Source organism: Rhipicephalus microplus, chromosome 3 (assembly GCF_043290135.1).
Source record: "Rhipicephalus microplus isolate Deutch F79 chromosome 3, USDA_Rmic, whole genome shotgun sequence".
Classification (NCBI taxonomy): domain Eukaryota; kingdom Metazoa; phylum Arthropoda; class Arachnida; order Ixodida; family Ixodidae; genus Rhipicephalus; species Rhipicephalus microplus.
The window spans coordinates 138,554,226-138,576,023 of NC_134702.1; the positions used below are offsets into that span (position 1 = coordinate 138,554,226).

Here is a 21,798-nt window from a genome sequence, read left to right on the forward strand (position 1 = left end):
ATTTCCCTTTGAAGTATTACAAAAAATCACGTAACAATATTGAGCAAAATATTCAACAAGTATTACAAAAATATTCAATTTCGATTAGCACTGGAATTCGATTCACACCCAAAAGTTTACTATTAGCATAGCTCTAAGAGTGTTGTGTTAATTTCATTCCTTGTTCAACAACTTTCCCCTTAGGGTGATGTCACAGGAATAAAGTACGCAGTGGAAATAGAATGCAGCAGTGGAAATCCCAAAGTGGGAACTGGAGGTAAACATAATGCGGCAAGTGGAAAACCAGAAGACACTTATGTCGCACAGCAGCTACGATCAGCCAAACTAGTTATCGTTCACGAATAAAACACCACTTCAAAGCAAAAGAAACTGAGTGCCACTCACAGGCCAGTCTCCTTCGGTCCACCGCCCAACGATGCGACCTGGGATGCAAGGGGATACTGAGCTTTCTGCTGTCCATCCTCGGCCCCGTCCTCCTTTCCCTGCTGCCGATATCCGCGAGCCGGGGGGTTGCTGATGGCCACCTGAAGTGCCTGGTTGCCCATGGTCATGCCGTCTGTCTGCACTAGTGCCACCGTGGCGGATGTCTGAAGGAGGGTGGCAGGAAATGAGGAAAACTATTAAGATGAAGAAACAGCTGGTAATCTACGACTGCTAAGCTTAGATTTTTGGCGCACTGAATACTGGGTTATGCCTCACGACAGCCGTTCCGAAACCATTCACTTGACATTCCATGAATTTTGACAAAATGCAGTAGACAACCAACGCGCACATTCTAGCAATGTCAGAATTAAATTCTTAGACACTTCCCCTTCTCACTCTTTCTGTGTTATTGCATGTACTTAATAATAATGGTAGACAACTCGTATGGTACAGTGAAAGTGGATCATGGCAACATTGCATTTTTAGCTTTTTTAGAAATATTGGTAGCCACTTAATCATAATCATCACCATAATCATCTTCAGCCTGACTACGTCCACTGCAGGACAAAGGCCTCTCCCATGTTCCGCCAGTCAACTCGGTCCTGTGCTTGCTGCTGCCACTTGATACCCGCACACTTCCTAATCTCAACAGACCACCTGACTTTCCGTCTCCCCCTAACCCGCTTGCGTTCTCCGGGAATCCAGTTGTTACCCTTAGTGACCAGTGGTTATCCTGCCTACGTGCTATGTGCCCGACTCATGTCCACTTACTCTTCTTGATTTCTACTATGATATCCTTAACCGCAGTTTAGTTCCTGATCCACTTTCTCTTCTTGTCTCTTAAAGTGGCGCCTATCATTTTCCTTTCCATCGCTCGCTGCCTCGTCCTCAATTTAAGCTGAACCCTCTTTGTAAGCCTCAAGGTTTCTGTTCCAGGCAAATACCGGCAAGAGCTGTTATATACCTTCCTCTTGACAGAGAGTGGCAATCTACCAGTCATGATTTGAGAATTCTTGCCGAATGAGCTCCACCCCATTCTTATTCTTCCCGTTACTTCAATTTCAGTTACTACCTGTACTAAGCAGATGTACTCTTTCACAACTTCAAGTGCACAATTACCTATCTCAAAAACGCTATTCTCTTCCGAAATTGTTGTACAATACTTTTGTTTTCTGCAGATTAATTTTAAGACCTACTTTTCTGCTCTCTTTGTCTCACTCCGTAATCATGAGTTGCAATTCGTCCCCTGAGTTACTCAGCAATGCAATGTCATCAGCGAAGCACAGGTTACTAAGGCACTCTTCGTTTACTCTTATCCCTAACTCTTCCCAATCTAAGGCCCTGATAACCTCTTGTAAACATGCGGTAAATAGCATTGGAGAGATCGTATCCCCTTGTCTTGTCTTACACCCTTCTTTATTGGTATTTTGTCATTTTATTTACGGAGCACGATGGTGGCAGTTCATTTATACATGCTTCGTCGACGCCCTGATTCCGCAGTGCCTGCATGACTGCTGATATTTCTGCTGAATCAAATGCCTTCTCGTAATCTATGAAGGTTGTGTATAGTGGTTGGGTGTATTCTGAGCACTTATCTATCACCTGATTGATAGTATGAATGTGGTCGATTGTCAAGTAGTTTGTTTGAAATAATGCTTGTTTCTTTGGTTGAATGATGTTGTCTTAATTCTGTTAGCAATTACCTTTGCAAATAGCTTGTATACGATGGAGAGCAAGCTGATCCGCCTGTGATTCTTAAAATCCTTGACGTCCCCTTTCTTATGGATTAAGATAATGTTAGCATTCTTCCAAGATTCTGGTACCTTCCCCGTTGGGAGACACTTCTTAAACAGGGTGGCTGTTTTTCTAACACAATCTGTCCTCCGTCTTTCAGCAGATCTGATGTTATCTCATCCTCACCAGCAGTTTTGCCTCTTTGCATTTCTTCCAAGGCCTTTGTGACTTGCTTCGTCATTTACTGGTGGGATGTCATCTGGGTTAATGCTAGTTCTGAGGCCGCTGCGGTTGTTCCTGCCAAAATTTGAGGCCCAAAACACCATTGATCGAGCCTCCACTTCTACCACATCTGTTCTATTAACCAGCGTTTTCTCGGTCAATATAATGATGACCATTGCGTAGCTTGAAAGAAAGCTTTGCCACAATACGATAGTGTGATCTAGCGAAGTATACTAAAAATTTGAAGGGGTTACTTTCATTAATAGCATGTTGACTGTATTTTCTCTAGAAAAACAAGTCAGAGCCTTGCCGAAGAGGCAAAGCAATGAACGCGATAGCAACAAATTGGAAGGTCATGCGCAAAAGGGCAAGCAGATCGAAACGTGGCCCGTGTACCGCACGCACAAAAGAGCACGAAATTTACGCACAGGTACAGATTAACGCGAATAAACGTCTCAGTTGTTACTTCGCTGTGTCTGAAAACTGCACCCTTTTCGTAAACGGGGGCTGTGCAACGATTGCAGTGACCTTTGTGTGCTGCATAACTACAACAGAATCATTCCCACAAAACTCAAAGGCTAGTCAAGATGTACGATTCTCCCCACTGCAAGATAAGGGCGCGCGATCAAGCGTACACCCTCTTATTCTCAACGCAGGCCAAAGTACGCGTGAAAGATGAAAGCCGCCGCGCGCTCACTGCGCCATATTGCTGATAATGCTGAAAACACAAAAGCCCCCCCCCCCTCCCCCGAGACGCCCGCGAACAGGGGTAAGTGGTAGATATGAATAGCTTGCCATTTGAACATTGAAGGAGATACCTCTCAGTAGCTCAGTGATTAACGCCTCGCATTCACGACGCGGAGGTCCCACGTTCGATTCCGCACGCGATTCCGTGCACCTGGAATTTCTTTCTTTCTTGCATTTTCAACTTTTCATACATATAAATACGTATACGGTGCACGACATCAACGTTGACGTCCACGCGTGCCGGCGGCGAAATCTAGTCAAGAGTGTCCATGTAAATTCTCTCGAATAAAATCCGACTGTAGCAGAGCCCAAAAGCAGCTGGGCTGCCATATGAGAGTGTAATGAGATGAACCATATTGTAGGTCAGTTTCAATTGGACGTTGACTGCATTTGCCTTAGGAAGTTCGAATAGTGAAAACTGCAGTGTGAATCTAATTGAATAGCAAAAACTACGAGAAAAATATCAATTTTTTTTTTATATTTGCACATCTCTACAAATAACAAAAATATGCTGTACATTATTTAAAACCTGCAAGAAAATTATTTCACATTTTGTATGATTTACACGCACTACTGTTCAACCTGTTGTTGTGCTGTTCAACTTACTTCAGCCCAGAACATTACTATTTCAACACACGTCTAGTTCGCTTCCGCGTGTCAACAACTTTGAGAGCTGACAATGCGATGCACACTGCGATGCACAAAACCATACACAAATAAGAATTAAAAGTTTTGACGAGTAACAAATAACTGCAGGTGTGCAAAAGAGGTTCCATCACAAAAATACATTGGCAAGCAGCGTCCTTTTTTTTTTTTTTATCGAAATGCCTACATATAACTGAGACAAGGCAGGAACTCACCTCATTGGCGTATTCCACGTATGCTATTCCTTTCGAGTGACCATTGCGGTATGTGACTAGCCGAACACCTTTCAGTTCACCATACTGTGAAGAAGCAAACAAAAACAAGTTGTATGTGCCTTTGAAAAGGCACTTACAAAGCAAGGCACAGTACAGAAGACAGATAAGACATGCACACCAACACAATAAACCCTTCCAGGGTTAATAACGTGCATGTACGTCATCGCTTGTATGGTTGAAAAGCGCACCCTTTTTAATAATTTGTCTTGCTTGGATGATGCTGCTGCACTATGTGAAATTGTTTTTCTTGCACTGATTTCTTTCTCTCTCCTTTTTTTTTTGTTGTGTGTGTGTGTATCTGTGCATGTGTGAGTGTACGTGCTTTCCTACAGTGGTGCACTGGCTATTACCAGCACATCAGGTGGCACCTGGTCATGCAGTGGCTAGTCTCGGATTGATGCTTTGAGCAGTTCCCCCTTTTTGTGCCAGCAAAACTGTTGGCTGTGTAGTTTAGAATCCCTCAAAGGGTGACCTTTCATTGCACCATCATTCATTGCTCATCAGGGTTGTATTACAGCTGCTTCTGTATAGGCACTGACCTACACAATGTTACAGTGGTTGTGTTGTCTGTTTTGGGGACCTACAATAACAAACTCTGTCTCCTTGGCGATTAAGTTGAATGTTCCATAATAAGTTTTTCGCTTGTTTAGTTTCCCGGACACGGGCACAACCATACAGATTGTTTCTTTCAGGGCAGTCACCTTACGACATGAAATAATAATAATAATAACTAACGTTTGTTGAGTTTACATCCTAAAACCATGACATGGCTATGGGGGACTCCATAGTAGGGGGCTTCGGAAATTTTGACCATCTGGCATTCTCTAAAACGCATCTAAATATAAGTACACAGGCCTCTAGTCTTTTGCCTATATCAAAATGCGTCCACCACACCCGAGATTTTATCTCATGATCTTTTGGACAGCAGCCGAGCGGTAGACCACCGTGGGAGGGTATGCTATGAAAGTGCACATTGGTTCTTCTGCTGCACATAAGTCGAGCGGTGTGTTCTGGTACACTTTAAGTCTATTGAAGTCGGTGATAAACAAGCCAAAAGCAGCACTAATAAAGAGCCAAATTAACTTCCGCCACCCTCCTGCAAGAAAGTGCCGATAAAGATGAAAACCAAGTTTCGAGTGTCTCTCTCACGATCCCGCGGCGAAACCAAAATCACCAAAGGGCATCGCCATGAACCGCATAGTGTGCTGACGCAAGAAGGAAGCACAGTCAAATGCTTCTCGAAAGTCCCAAGTTGTGGCAACACCTCCCAATGAGCACGCATAGGCAAACGAATAACCCGTATGACAAATATCTTGCGGGACAGAGAACCACCACCCTACATATACGGCAAGTACCCCTGCAGGGCTAATAAGACTGACCGTCGTACACTTCAATTGGAACATGCAAGTTGATCAACCGAAAACCACAAGTGTTGCCCATACCTTTCCGAAGAGCTCCTCTAACTCCTTCTCTGTTACCGAGAAAGGAATGTTCTTGACAAAAAGCTTGTTCTTCTCCATTCCTGTTCGAAACTGTTGGTGAAAAAAAAGAAAAAAAGAAATCAAGTAAGCTTCAAATTTTTTTAATGTAGAGAACATCAGTATGCGTAGAAAAGAATGATAGGGAACGGTATGCAATCTATAGCACCAAGAACCCAACCATAGTATTTCATACTTAATTTTTTGAAAGGTAACTCTTGCTTTTAAACCTCCAAATGGTCACCTCATTCTTTTCTAGATCATGGATTAGATGTCAAGCAAGGCTTCCACAAATTAACTTTACCCCCAACTCAAATGCATTTGTAACTACCACTTTGTTCCACTGAAAATAATGACACATAAAAAGAAGATTTGCACATTTATTATTAAAATAACATTGCCCTCAAGGACCATTTTGTTGCAGTTTGCAACCGAAGGATGAGTGTGGAGAAGCTGCTGTGCCAAAGTTGAATCGATTCCGCACAGGACATAGTGAAAACAACAAAAGATGAACCATTATTGCTCGCCTGTAACCAGCACCTAAAATGGCAAAAATGTGCTTAAAAAGCGTGCGTGCAGGTTACCTAAGGGAGTCACATTCATGTTCTTTTTTTTTTTCTTCTTTTCAAAGAGTTAAGGTTTAGGGAGCGGGTTACATGCGGGGATTGATTATATGCGAGAAATTATGGTACTGTTTAATTTCAAGGGTATTAATGAGTATCAAGGTCTGGCATGCACCAAAAGCTTTTGGGAGACTGCACGTTGAGCCAGCTATTGTATCGTACTGAATAACAAATCAATGGCACAGCGGATCAAGCAAAGAGACCAACAGCTGCACATATTTCATATGCTTACTGTATTTGTAACCCTTTTATATGTAATCTTTTTGTGCCACACATTCTCAATTCAAGGCTAATTTATCCAGTATGGCCTTTGTCATACTTACCCTAAACTGGTTTCGTTCGTTGCACTTGGACACAAAGACAGGCCGGCCATTCACTGGAGTCCGGTCCCTCTTCAGAGCCCCCTCCACACTTTGCTGGATAGGGGGTAAGGAAGTGCAAGTTCAAGGTGAATGTGATATATGCACATTGTGTCTGTAATTATCATGTTAAATTTTCTATGATTATAAGTTTGCCATGCCTCTACACAACGGGTTTTTCTACGCTCTTTCAGTCACGTTAAAAAAAGCTACTGAAAGCAAAGAACACGAAAAATGGGCAGCATGAAGCAAAAGAAGCATTAGTTCAGGTTGACCGAAAAGACTCATCACATTTTCTTGTAATCTACAGTTTCTATAAATTTGCCTTCACTCGTTCGGTCAATAAAAGAACTATCATTTATAAGCATAGGAAAGCTGTGGCATAAAGCAATATTCAATGCACAAGTTATACGGCAGTGAACACAAGAAGGTGGAAGTGCAAATAATAGTGTGGACTGGCAATGTACATGCAAGGAACAGGAAAGACGTTTCATGCAGAAACGTATAAAAGGGAGAATTGCCATCTACCTTTTCAAAGCATAGAGCAAAAATGTCATCCATTTCCTCATAGCTTAAATTTTCTTTTAGTAGTGGTTTCCTTGCAACTCTGCGCTACAAGTGAGTGGATTGAAATTTTCCTTTCGCAACCTTCAACACAGGACGAAGCCGTCCCTGTCTTCGAAGTGAGGCCCCACAAATAGACAATCATGATGCACTCAAGAAGCAGCACTCTCAATTTACACTACACCTGGCGCTAAATTGTACTATCTTTCATTTTATTTCTCGTGGTCACCTGTTAGTACCTTAAAAGCTTTGTTGTCTTTCATTTTTAGAATAACCCCCTAAGGCATCTGAGCAAACACGTGCTATTTAGTAAGGTTCATCCTTCATGTATCCAAGCTTGCCTAGTACAAAGAGTACAAAGACTACATAAGATGGTGGCCCCGCTGTTAGAAAGAGTATGTTGTATGCAAAAAAAAAAAATGCACTTCATGCTTGAAAAGGCTTAACAAAATACCATGTGGGTGAAGACCAGGTAGCCGAATCCCTTTGACCTGCCCTTGTAGTCACGAACGAGTCGCAGTTCTTCTATTTCGCCAACCTGCAGTTTTTATGAGAAAGAAACGACCAAGAAGATTGTAAAACTGTGACATCTTCCCCTAGTGTGGTCTGAAGCCTAGAATGTACAGTAATGCCCCATATGAGCTGGTGCCAATATAGCAAAATATAGTCAAGTAAACACTGCTTCAGTTACTCGTATTCTCTAAACCGATTTAACGTATAGTCACTGTTCAGGCTCGGGGGGTCTTTTCAACAACAGCCACCGTGTGGCAACTGATATTGAGCACAACTGCACGTGCATTCACTAGTGAGACCTGTATCAATCCATGAAAGAAAGCTTTTCACAAAATTCTCGAATGAACACCAGTTCTTAGCTTGACTTTTACATATTGACAGTGTCTGCAAAGTGTTTTATACTGTGATAGCAATCATATGGACATTTTCGACAAGCTTTTGCTACTGCCGTCATGTCCCGCATAAAGTCCAAACTGAAAACAACACCCCATGCATAATGTTCCCACATTTCTTCCTCAAGTTTTGTTATCACCCTGTTGTACTGTAAGTAATGCTCAGTGCAAAGCGTGCCTGCAGTGTTCAAGAAGCTTTGGGACTGTAGAAAACCATTTTGTTAAGATTACCCGCTTTACAGATTATTCTGAACTTATGTGGCCGCTAACAATAACACTGGAATATTCGACAGCACATGTATAAATGCCAACGCGCTTCACCGCTATCAGTGCCATAATGTATTGCTGTAATCAGACTTTCCGTTTACCGGCTGCAAGTTCAACCTAATAAACAGTTTGATCTTGGACATACTGGCCGCTGTTTTCGTTAACATCACGACCTACATGACAATATGTTCTACCACAGGTAAAAGCACACAAGTGAGGGCGATGAATGCAGCTGAAAGCAGAGATCAAACAAGCAGGCCGGGTCCTTTCTGTCGCTCGGAGGGCAGACGCGATAACATCTCTGCTCAAGAAGCCTACCATAGAAGCAGAGAAGAAACGCCCTGCTAGTCTTGAATGAGCATGAGCAGACGCAAGGAGGCCACTTGTGGTCGCGATCGCTGGCATGCGCGCTATCTTGGCTGCCAATAGCGGGCGACTTGTATACACTTCTATGTGCTGCAATTTCAACAAAACTGTGCGGAAAAAGCACCTTTCCCTAAAGCAGCAGGTGTATTCTCTTACACTGAATTTCTTGAGAGTTATGAGGGGTCGAATCCAAAAGAATCAGCTGCAAGCTTCACTTCGCATAATATTACAATCTGTTGCTATCGCATCCATTGCTTCACCCTTGCAGTAAAACTGTGACTTTTTCATATGGCACTCAAGATAAATGAAAATTATTTAAGCCAAAAGTGTATATAAAAATGAGTTCCATAAAACAGCTTTGGCATCATCATCATCATCCTCAAATCCACTGCAGGACAAAGGCCTGTAAAATTTCCTCCGTCCTGCACCAACTTATTTGCTCTTATGCCCGCAAACTTCTCGTCTTCAACACACCACGCCATTTTCTGCCCTCTTCAACTGAACTTGCATATCTATGGCACAAACAGTGTGACTTTCTTTTATCAGCATTTGCCCGGCTTAAACGTTAAAAGCTCCATTCTTTCCTCTCAACAAGAATCTTGACTATTACACCTAGTTGTTTTCTAATCAACCCAACCGTCTTTCTGTCAGTAAAAAATCTAACCCAAGACTTATAGAGCGATACTCTACTACTCTAGGCTCAACACTAGAAAACGTTTGCTCCCATAAATTTGTACCTTTCGGCTGCATAAATGTCAAAGAAAACTGTTACAGATGGCCCACGAGATAAATCAAAGTTCTTGCAAATGAATTTGCACCGACATTGCTCCAGAATATCAGTGCATTGATCCCATGCTTGGTTCCACGTGCCTCATGTGTCATCCCAACACCAGCCAAAGTGCTGCAACCAAGTGCTAGTCACCGAAGAGAAGCAAGCTCACATGGTGCCCACAAGGAGAAGCAACGAACAGTTGCACATGAGACATGGTGGAGCTAAGCATCAGAGGCTTTTCAACAGGCTCGGGCAGACCAGGAGCACAACGCAGAAGCACATCGCCCCTACAGCTGCTTGTCTTACTTCATAGCATAGTCCGGCATGTTGCTACTGCATTAAGTGCTTCACCATTCTAGCAAAACTTGTTCTTTTTTTGTTCTTGTTGCTTTCTCCATCACTAGGCTTGCACTAACCATGTGGCAACCTTTACCATTTCTATCGTAAAGTGTTGAAGATTCAGAGTTTGTCAGCAATTCTTGTGCTGATACGAATAGTTTGTTTTTGTTTCATGGTCAGTCTGAAATAAAATTGAGTTCCAGAGAATGCTAAAATGGGCCATACACCCACTGATTCTATGAAGACAGATTCTTTGGACCCACTCTTTGATTCAAATCTATGGAAATATTTGATGTTAAAAAAAAATTGTACCAATTCTTGGCATCAGTCCTGGAATTTTTTTATTTTAAAAGCCACCAAAAGATCAATAACATAAATATTTGTAAAAATACACATGCCAGTTATGTCAAGAAGCAACAACAGTTCTGCTGCCACATCTGCCAGCATCAATTATGTCCTGATGTAGGACACTGCTCACTGCATGCTAACAGGTAACCACCTGCAGGAACAAGTTGTAACGCTGTATCGCTCTTAATTTTTTACTGAATTTTCTTGAGTGAAACCCACCCCTGAATTCATTCCGTACTCTAAACTACAACCTATGGAAAAATTTTTCAAAAGGCGACTGACTCACTGTGTATGACTGTGCTTTTAAACCATGTGAATTGGCATGTTTTTAGACTACAAGAGAAATAACCGCACTGATTAAGTTCAGTGATAGCAAGATCTTCTATTCCGATCGGTTTCAGTCACCAGTTTTACTCCACTCTTTTCAACTAATGTCAGTTTGAGCTAATGCTGCTACTTCCACACTTTTGGCATAACCATGACTTCATCTTGCACACCGAAATTCACGTATCACCTACCCTTATACTTTACCTCCAAAGTCTCCGTATCTTTATATATATGTATAGGTCTCACACGAGAGAATATGGTATTCTCGTGCACTATTTGCAGGCTCTTACCAGCCTCCAATGCACATAGCTCACGACCCGATCCCATCGCGTTTGTCCTCAAAGGGCAAAGACAATGGAATCATGATGAAATGTAATGACACTTGCTCTAAATTCACCTCTTTGAAGGCTTCCTCGATCTGTGATTCCTCCACGTCGTACGCCAGGTTACTGAGGAAAACCGTGCGAATCTCCTTGAGTGGATCTGGCTTGACGACCTCGCCGTGCTTGGGCTTCTCCTTTTTCTCCTCACCCTGTTCCTCTCCCTCGGCTGTGCAGTCAGCAGGAAGACAGGAAGTGAGAGACAGCTCAGCAAGCTAGTACTAGAGGATGCAACAATGCTCCTTGATGGCATCTATGCACCTTGCTAAAGGAACGCACATTCATTCCCAAATATCTGCAAGCATTTATGGCGTGCGCATTATTCATTCACAGAAATGGGAGTACAAAACCAAGGTCGGCGAACAAGAAGCAGACAACCCAAGCGCTTACGTTGTGCGGTTCTTTCTCATCTGTCGTTCTTAATCCCGTGCAACCACTTCTGTGAACAAATACGAACTATCAACTAGCCCACCTATCCATCTCTTCGCGTGAACTTTTTTCCCCTTTACATACGTAAGTTGAGAGCTTTTTAGATGGCACGTAACACTACTGCATGGTCACATACATGGCGTGGCCACCCAATTATGAACTTAGCAGCTTTAAAAGCTGGCTGCAGAATGGGCACAAACATAGGCAAAAGTTTTAGTGGTGGCAGTAAATGAACACATAGCTGTGACGGTAACTTAAAACCTCATCAAGTGCTGCGATAGCATTATTATTTAAATGTTTTACAAGTTGAAGGCACCTGCAAATGCTCATGGTGCAGGTGCCAAGTGCACACAAATCGTATGCTTGCATGCCTTCCATGTATGGATTAGAATCAAGGTAAGCTTAAATATTTACTCCTGTGCAACCGACCACAGACTAGACTCTACAAGCTGTAGATGACTGCCAACTACCGTATTAAATTTTTTTCGTGTTACATGTAATCTGCCAGATTCTCAAACATGGCCATCCACATACTCTAAAGAGGCACTCTCTCTGAAATATTTAAAATAATGTTTTTTTTTCAAATTTATTTGGTATTTGTTTTTTAATAGAAGCATCTAGTCAAACTTTCACTGGCACCAATTCCAGTAGCTCTCTGCTCATCCCTTGAAGCCCTCCTCCGCACAAGACCTCTCGTTCTCCGTTTCACTAAAGGAGCAATGTGTCAGTGCAATTTGCACTAAAGGTCTCTTTCTAAATGTGAAGCCAGACTTTATTTATTATTGTCCTTCTATACATAATTTTCATCTTGCAGTTCTCTGTCCTGTAATTTGCACATTTGCCCTTTGTATTCTTTGTATTCCATGCTAATATAACCAGATGATAAAAAAACTTAACCAGTTGCTCCGACACCAATGTTTGCCCTTCTGCACTTTACTCTTTACAAACTGGTAACATTTAACTTTTAAGCCGAGATCCAAGTTCTGTAAACATTTGTTCACAAAAGCAGTTCACAATAGCAAGCAATCAATACTACCGATGTACAAGTCCTACCTACTTTTTTGTTTCTTAGAAGGTGGTCCCTCTACAGCTGTGGCTTTGGCAGCAGGTACTGATGGCACTTTGAAGCCATCTTTATCCGTTGCCTGCTCCTGAAAGAACAGAAAGAGAATGAGTGAGATGAACAATTTTCATGATGTGCATAGAGCAATAGGCATAGGTCACTAGCGAAGCCTGAAACTTCGAAGAACCCACCTCCAAAAGCCCCTCGAACCCCACTCAACACAAGTCGGCCCTATCGGTTCTTTGTGGGCCAATAAACACTGACAGATGTTTATGAAACAGAAAAACTCACCAAAATTACATTCTGCAAATTAAAAAGAAAGTTTCACCGCTCATTATTCAGTGCAATTAATCTTGCCAGCACATGTTACACTGCTACATGTGAAACAGGCCCCCAAAATTGTAAATATAGGCACAATAAGCTTTCACACAAATTCAGATAATTTCAAAGAAAAATATGTGTGACATGCATCTACGACAGGAAAGCAGAAAATGTGATAGTTTATCCTGGCACAAAGCCGCCAACGGTTTATAGTAGCCATGCAATTGTCCTTTTCCCCTCATAGTTTGCAAAACAGAAAAAACAGTCTCTCTTTTTATTGTAGCATGGGGAGTCAAGTGTCCAACGTCGAATAAACACACTCTTGGGTCTCTCTATTCAGCATGGCTAAGAAGGGCAGCACAAAAGCAACTAGTCAGACTGCTAAAAGGCGAGACAAGTTCTTTAACTTTATGTTGGCCTGGTTTAATCGCAAAGGGTTGATTTCTCCTCTCCCTCTGAACACCTTTCAGAGCCCCCATTGGGTATCTGCATTTCGAGCTGCAAGTGCAACGCATGCACTGGGCACTTACGTTCGCATCTACCAGGATTAGCAATGCTACGTGCCCCTTTAAGGGGGGACACGGGTTTTAAAAGCCGAAAAATCGTCAAAAAGTTGATTTTTTGGAAATGGCAGTTTTGCTATTTCCATCCAATATTCTACCATTTCGCCAAGTTTTATGCAGTTTGAAACGATATCTTAGCCGTAATATCAATTTTAGCACCAGTGCCAGCTAAATATGAGCCAAGAATTTGGTAAATAAAGCGCCTTTTCCGTGACACGCGACGGCCGTCATATTTGTCCGACAGCCGCGAATCATATATCGTTTGAAAGCGCAGCCTCTCGTCTTGATTTTCGCGCCATTTTCGGCTCCGAGCGCGCGTTGGCTGTGAAGATATCCCGATTCAAAAAGAAGTCCCAACACGCGCAGTAATTGGCCAGTTACGGCACGTGACCCGCAGCGGGTCACGCCATTGGCCTGACAGGCATCGTCTGCATCACTCCGCGGCGACTGTGCGCACACCGTACGCGTCAACTGGTTTTCGCACGTGAGCAACGATGTCGACGCCGTCGCCGAAGTTCGCTACGAAGTACAAATTCGGAACAAAAAGGAAGAGGAAGACTCCGTACAACTTCCAGAAATGCGCTGCTGTGCCACCACCAGTTCCTGACCATGCGGAGAACGGCGTGCTTCCCGAGTCGAGCGGCGCCGATGCGGGCGTGTTAGGCCTAGTCCCCCAAAGCGCTCTTGACAACCGCCGCGGGTCTTCGTCGTCGTTTCGGCACGACACTGCAATGTTGCAGCCAGAAGATTTGCGGCGTATAGAGAGTGAAGCTCAAGAAAAACTTAATGTACTTGCTTCAACTCCTGCTACTGCCCGAAAATCTGACTTTTTGGATCGTGATGACGCTGCCACACAAGCTAGCAACGATCTCGCTACAAGTTTTTTCATCGCTAGTTACGACTCGATGAACGCGCTGCTGGCGTCTACCAGTTGCAAGTGTACAATTTGTGGTGGTAACCTCACGGTGCGAAAAGGTGAGCGGGATTTTGGCCTTGCTGTGAAGTTTGTTGCCGAATGTGCGATCTGCGGCGATAATGTGCAGGGATGGAGCTCGCCGCGCGTGAGCGGCAAAGCAAAGCTCAGGCCTTTTGTCATAAACATCCTTGCGGAGCGTGCAATGCAGAGCACCGGAAACGGGCAAACCGCAATGAACGACATTTTTGCGGCGATGAACATTTCGGAGAGAGGAATGCACAATAAAACATGGCAGGGACACTTGAAAACGAAACTCGTCCCCGCGGCAACCGATGGGGCAGAAAAGTTGATGGGGACATGTGCACAATTAGTGCGCGATTTGTACCGTGACCTAAATATAAACAGCCCGGACAACATCGCTATATCGTTCGATGGCACATGGATGACGCGCGGCCACTCGTCTCATATCGGCGTCGGCACCGTAATTGAGCTCTACACAGGATTTGTGCTCGATTATGTAGTGCTCAGCAATTTCTGTGCTGGGTGCGCACGGGCACCAAAAGAAGTTGACCCTGCCTACCAGGCTTGGAAGGAGGCACACGCATGCCAGAAAAACACGGACAAAAAAGCTGGGGAGATGGAGGTGGAAGCGGCACTGATCCTCTTCCAAAGATCGCTGCAGAAGCATAAGCTGCGGTACACGACCTTGTTGTCGGATGGTGACAGCCGCGCTTACCTTGCTCTTCAAGATGCGAAAGTCTATGGATACATACCCGTGGACAAGGAAGATTGTGTTAACCACATTCACAAGAGAATGGGCACAGCACTGCGAAATCTAGTTTCCAAGCAGAAGTCCTCTGGTACAGAGAGTCTCGGTGGGAAAGGAAAGCTGACTGGTGAGCTTATCACCAAGCTCAGCAGCTACTATGGCTGGGCCTTGAAATCGCACAAAGGTGATGTCAAGGCCATGCATAAAGCAGTCATGGCCACATACTACCACATCACCTCAAACGATGTCACTTCTAACCACACTCTCTGTCCAGAGGGCCCAGATTCATGGTGCCGCCAAAACGCAGCAAAGGCCAAAGGTGAGCCTGCTCCAAAACACCGCCACAATCTGCCACCCCATGTATGTGAGGCGCTTCTTCCAGTTTACAGACGTTTGTCTGATGAATCGCTTCTTCGGCGATGCCTAAGAGGGAAGACCCAAAATAACAACGAGTGTCTCCACTCAATTATTTGGGCACTGGCGCCGAAGGAGAAACATGCATCATTGTTTGCTGTGCAAGCTGCTGTGGCAGAGGCTGTAATGAAGTTCAATTCTGGGTATGAAAAAGCTTCTACAGCCATACTTCAAGAACTTCAGCTAAACCCTGGCCAACAGTTGACCAAGCGCATGAGTGAAAAAGATCGCCACCGTGCTGAAGCATGCGCACGCAAGCATGCTTCTGCAGAAAACTTGCAGCGTGTGCTACGAAAACAACACCGAAATGACTCTAAACAGACAGACTATGTTCCTGGAGGGTACTGATGCTAGGCCATTTGTGAACATTGTAAATAGTTTGTGATTTTCTGTATTAAATATGAGCCTATTTTGTTTTTTGACGTTTTCTCAGAATGTCATTTTCGATGTTTTTGAAACTTGCCAAAGCGATATCTTGGTCTTGAGGTCACATAGAGCCACAATTCTTGTGGTGGCATGTAGCTACATATGTCTCCTACACAAATGTAGGAACAGATTTTTCAATCTAGTCTTTCTAAATTTTTATTCTTGGTACTAATTTAATCGCTTGATAGAGATATCTGGAGATTAAACTTCAAATTGCTATAAAATTGGTAATACTTGTAATATTAAAAAAGTAATCCTACATTTGTGTTAATTACACTTCATAGTATCTAGCCATATGTCAATATTAATATTCTGGCCAATAATTGCCTTTCCATTGTTCTGATAAACAATATAGGATTAATTTTAATTATCTCTGCAACTGGCCAACCAATTTCAAAAGCAATTATATTTTTGAAATCAGCTTGAAAAACTCTGTCTGGGTTACAATTTTCATTGAATTTGGTCAAGAAATATAAAAAAAAAATTTAAAACCCTCTTCCCCCCTTAAGCGGTGAAACTTCGAACTGAACGCCCCGAAACTGAGTGTCCAGATGTGAAGGAGGTGATGTACAAAAAAAAATGGTCCTGCGCAGTTTTCTGTGTCATAAAGTTGCTGCTCTGTGTAGACATTTGAGCAGTGACATCGCTCACAGTAGAATGTGACACTGCGAGAATTATTCAAGGCGATGTGTAAATTGAGCAAACTGTTGCCTTGAATAAAAGAATGAAACTTAATGCTATATCAAAACATACAAACCGAGTCTGCATGTGTTTTTACCACTGTTTTACTACGAATCGCATGAGATGTGAGACTAAGCTGCCCCCACTTCATTTGCAAACATGTTAACGCCGTTTTTATGTCCTGCTGGCACTAGCCTTGACAAAGCCTGGTGCATCATCCCTTACAGCATTTCCAGCGGTGCAACGATGTGTATTGTGGTAGGGATACATGATCCATGTAAGCCTCTCCAAACGTGTGTGCACTGAGGGATCCGTCCCACAAAAAACAGGCAGCGCACTACAAAGAACGCCGAAACAACACAACACCACTCGGGTGCATGACCTGGCTCGAGCACGTTCATGTGCGTGTGATGTGGCGTGCGCATGACGTGTTGATGGTTCTGCGTCATGTGATCTTCCGGCTCAAAGTTTCTCTGACACCGAAGAGGGCAGGGAAGGAATTTGGCTTGCGAAGTCTACACGGAGTGAGTGGCAAGGGTTTCAAGCTCCCCCCCTCACCTCGTGTTTTTGCCGCTCGTAATGAGTCAATTAAGAGTTCTTTTGGTACAACACGCTTCACTGGGCTTGCAACAGCTTCCATATTTTAACTAAAATTTCGAATGTGACCTGGTAAAGCGCTCTTTAAGAAGTTAATTACAGACGAAACCAAAGCCACGTACGCATCCTATTTTTCTACTTTTGTTCTGCCATCTCCTTTCCCCTTATGGCCCTTGAAGGTTTCACATTCGTTGTCCCCCTTGCGACGGCTGCACAGAGAAAACTGTTCTGTTCCCCGCCCACCGCCACACCCAGGTCTTCAAGAAGGTGCTTGAATCAGTTGGGGACACTGAACTGGACAAGCGGCACTCGCCGCATCTTCGGCTGGCATGCCACTATCTTCTTGCCACCTTCATTTCTCTCAGCCCCTGCATATGCTAGAACGTGCTCCCCTTTAGGAGTGCAGAAGTTGCGTCTCCCCTTCTTCCAACCACTGGCGACGTATGAGCGCACGATTGCTGGTGCATCCCCTTTCTCTGCTGCTTTTCGAAAGTCTCTTGAACGTACAGCAGCAACGTCCAGCCCGAGCCACTCCTATGATATGGCTGCGGAGCTCTGCAGGGTGCACTACTTCTTCACTACACAACTAAAGGTTGGGCCCAATAGAGTTGCGATAAGTCAATTATAACTGCCAACATGAATAAGGGTTTCAAACTGTACTCGAAAATGATGACCGAGGTTAAATAGTGTTCTATAGGCACCGATTAGGAAAATAGGAATTTATAGCTCTTATATAAATTTATGCACAAATGCCAAAAATAGGCAATTATAGGCACTATAACGTGCTATAAAAGCCCTTCTTAGCCTCTAAAATTCATGCCAATATATCAAAGTGGCACAACAGAGACAAGGAACAAAATAGGCATTTACCAGGAATTTCGTCTTTGCTCAACAATGTTATAGAAGGTCCAACAACCTGCAGTAACGAAAACCTGCACCTTCTTCAGCACACCTGGGATAGGGAACTCTGTTATCCCTGCATACACAGCTATGCTATCAAGCCACAATATCCACAGTATCAACATAGAGAAGTGGAGTGATATGGTTATTACCTTAGCAGGCACTGATGAGCACAAAGAAATAAAAATATAAAAATAAGTGTTGATGAGCATTGTTTGGCCCCATGAGTTTCATACAATAATACCTAGAGAAGAATCTAGCGCTGCGATCGTTCTACTCCCATGGGAATGATGGGATGTACAGGCTTTGGATTAGATCGTGTTAGCTAGTGAACTGTCTACAAATCTCTCTACAGTTTCAGTTTCATCTTTCTCGCAGTGTGGGTAGTGGGGTGCGGTGCAAAGCACTGAAGCAGTGCCTTCGTTGTTCAAAGAAGCTCAAGATCACTGGGTGTCCCGATTTGCTGCGACGTTGGAGCTTTACAAGTCGTATTTAATGGTTTAAGTGAGGCGTCGTCCACTCACCACTACAGGTGCAGGATATTGCATAGAGTTCACGTGTTTTCATAATCGCTTCTCACCAAAACTTGTTTAAATTGACTGCAAAACGACAAAACTAAGTAGATGCACTGTCATGCTCCTCTGACTCGACTTCACAACAACATGGACAGACGCACCCAAAGGTGCACCTGGCATCGCAGCAGACCAAACGTTAAGTGTTTCTCCCTTAGTACTTTACTGTTATTCCATAAATAGATAATGCATACTTTCGAGGGAGAAACAAAAATATTTGTTATCGAGTGTTGCAAAATATAATTTATTATATCTTCATGCCAAATTTGGAACACAATGGCAGAGTCATGAATACCCTGGTAATTAAATTTATCCAGGCTTCACTTCTACTTCATCGTCACAAACTTTTTGCATACAGCCTACGTTAAAAAGAATGAAAGCAAGTTTCCATCGAGTATAATTTCATATCGCTTCGTTTTACACTTGGCAAACTAACGTCGCAAATCTCAAGAACATGATCCATCCAAAGCAAATCCAAAGCTTGTACTTCCCATATTTCCATGAGGTTACAAGCGCCGGTGAAGGAGCTCGCATAGACAATAGTGCCAGGTTCCCCTCTAGCCATTATTGTATGAAACTCTATGGTAGGGCCCCTCTGCCAGCTAGCAATTTTTATTCGCACCTGAGCATCAGGGGGCTCTGGTGGCTGTGCTTTCCGCTTTGCTTGGCCAGGTGTCTCTCTCTGGAAAACCTTGGCCTCGGCTTCTCGCCGCCTCTCGGCATGCCGTTCGGCTTTCTTCTCGGCCTTTTTCTCGGCTCGGTGGATTTTCTTCTGTGCCTCCTGCTCGGCTTCCCGAGCTGCCTCTCGTGCAGCTGCCTAGAGAAGCCAATAAGCAATAGGCTAATTATTATCCAGTACTGGACACGATGGGTGCCTCCCAATTTAACCAAAATACTGGACACAAGCCGACTCCGGCAGTACCAGAGGCCTAGTTGATGACTCTCGGCATTGCCTTTTGTTTCGTCTCGTACATCATGATAATCATGTAGTGTTTACCAAGTAAAGATGCAAATAAAATAAGTAAGTACAGGCGATAACATCCTTCAATGCAGTGATTGGCCGGAAAATGTTAGAACATTTTGCTGCTATTTACGGTAAGTGCCGAATGCCGGGCAATTTTGAGTGCCATATCGGAAAAGAATGGCATGAGAAAGACAGCACAAAGAAAACACTAAGTTGTTACACAAGAATAAATATTGGAAAATAGAAAGCTTACAAAATGGAAGTTCGTATCGCTGCAGAAGCCTTTAAGTGAACAAGACCAGATAATGCAGTAAAAGTAATACACAACTATGCAAGCAAGGCCAGATACTGTAATGACAAAGTTGGAAAGTATTTATTCAAGTCATGAAAGTTGAACGAAAGACTTTTACGTAAGTACATGAGGGGCACATGACTTAAGATGGCATGAAGGAACCATTTGGCCTTGAACATTGCCTGGTGATGCCACGCTATGAGCACCGCTCAAATCAAGCCTCGCAGCACATGAACCCGAATATCTAATGCTGGCCTCTGAAAGACATGATTAAGTAACACATGCACATGAGGCAGCTCATTTTTTTTATGAAATTGCAAGCAGGAAAGTGCTTTGAATATATGCACTTGTGTGGAGGCAGTGCCCATGGCAACACCAAGACCGGCAAGCAAGAAGAGCTTTGGAACAGCATCCGTCTATAGAACAGTAACATAGTACTGCTCCCAGTGATTGAACACTTTGGAAGAAAAGAAGTCCAAGGTACTTGCAAGGCATTCTGATATTTGTTCTGCTGGCCAAGAAAATTTTGGCACTTTCTGCTCACTTTTTCTCGCTTGTCGAGCACCCTCCGCATGTGGGCATCATACTTTTCTGTTGCCGTGTCCAAGGTTTCCAAGGTTCCTGAAATAGATTGAGTCTTGTTAGCACACCCATTGCTAAGTGGACAGCCTACTACACAAGTGCAAGACACACAGTGTAAGAGAGTAGGTTATATGGAAAGCTGCTCTCCGTATGTACATGATCTAAACCACTAGAATTTCAATGCAGTAAAACATTGCATGGCTGTTGAGTTTTAAACATCTTTGAATTAACCCTGCCCAGCGCAATATATAACACAATTGACATAGAAGCACACATGGATGGGTCATCCGTATTGTTCCTTGCATTGAACAAGATGAATGAAGACCAACCATGTTTGTTCTGTTATCAGGGGTACAACAGGCCAGAAAAAGATTATACATGCCATAAACATGCTGGGTCTGCAATTAGCAAAGTCAAGGGATACTGCAATTGCAAAGAAAGCTGCAACTTGCCTTCCTCGCGCTCGAAGAGCAGCAGTAGATCTCCGAGGGTTTCAGGCCAGTCAACAGCGGCATACATGCCTCGGAACAGAACCTTCCGGTAGTGTTTGTCGTCCCCAAAAGTCCTGCACAAAAAACGAGGGAATGTTGCAGGTGCACATTCAAAGAAATCCTTTAAAAATATTACTTAGCTCCAATGCACTTTAAAACATCACGGAAAGTGAAAGAAAAGAACTTTTTCCCACTCATCTATAGTACACAAGATACAGAGAAAATCCGTGCATGTTTCACAAAATCTTCACAGTTGATATATTTCATTTTCGTTGGAGGTTTTAATTCTGATTATCTCCTAACTCATGCCTTTCCAGGGCAATCACCCTATTATATGAGAAAAGATACAGGCTAGCCGATTGCAGCATGTGGTTGGATGAACCCACTTTGAGACATCGATGATATGCGAAGCATGAATGAGAAATGTTGATATGTCACTTTAAAATCAGCACAAAGTTACAAGGTGGAGGTAAATGATGCCGTACATGACTTCCGTGTCATGATTATCATGTTTGAATGTGTCGTTTACCTGCATCATCTATTCACGTCACGTGAAACCAAATTTACTATATGTAGAGCTAGCGAAATGGCCGCTAACACGCTATGCGCTTGGTATATTGTCATGTTCTTATATGACACGCGTGTCAGGATTATCATGTTTGCACCAGTCATATATTCCGTCATCCGTTGACTTCACGTAACACCAATTTTGGTATATGTGGAGCTAGCAAAACGGCCGCGAGCGCATCATGAGAGGCCCAATATATAACGTAGCGACGCTACGTTAGCAAAACGCGAGCCCTCTGTAGTCTGACGCCAGGCGCGCCTAGCGTCCGTCAACGCTGCCCGATGGTGACCGGCGCGAAATGCAACATGCTGCATTTCACGCCGATGCATTACCCAGAGAACACTGCGTCTCCCTCTTTTCGTGACGGAGGGACGCCGGACGGGCTAAAATGCGCATGCGTCAAAGCAACGCAATGCTTTGACGCATGCCAACCTACCTACCCACCTACCTACCTACCTATCTAACTACCTACCTAC

At 43.5% G+C, this 21,798-nt stretch overlaps 1 protein-coding gene and 1 long non-coding RNA gene across 2 annotated transcripts in view; one reads left to right on the forward strand and one right to left on the reverse strand.

Moving 5' to 3' along the window:
* The window catches only part of LOC142803950 (uncharacterized), a 227,908-nt gene that overhangs the window by 76,529 nt on the left and 129,581 nt on the right, over positions 1 to 21,798 (forward strand). The gene's annotated exons all lie outside the window — the stretch shown is intronic.
* Rnp4F (RNA-binding protein 4F) overlaps positions 1 to 21,798 on the reverse strand; it is a 60,868-nt gene that overhangs the window by 1,549 nt on the left and 37,521 nt on the right. The window contains exons 13-22 of the mRNA XM_037422135.2: positions 20,716 to 20,828; positions 20,226 to 20,302; positions 19,048 to 19,242; positions 12,261 to 12,354; positions 10,792 to 10,943; positions 7,525 to 7,608; positions 6,471 to 6,563; positions 5,489 to 5,578; positions 3,987 to 4,070; positions 385 to 587 (exon numbers count right to left, since the gene is read on the reverse strand). Coding sequence (XP_037278032.1) covers positions 385 to 587; positions 3,987 to 4,070; positions 5,489 to 5,578; positions 6,471 to 6,563; positions 7,525 to 7,608; positions 10,792 to 10,943; positions 12,261 to 12,354; positions 19,048 to 19,242; positions 20,226 to 20,302; positions 20,716 to 20,828 — 1,185 coding nt within the window. The remainder of the gene's footprint in view (positions 1 to 384; positions 588 to 3,986; positions 4,071 to 5,488; positions 5,579 to 6,470; positions 6,564 to 7,524; positions 7,609 to 10,791; positions 10,944 to 12,260; positions 12,355 to 19,047; positions 19,243 to 20,225; positions 20,303 to 20,715; positions 20,829 to 21,798) is intronic.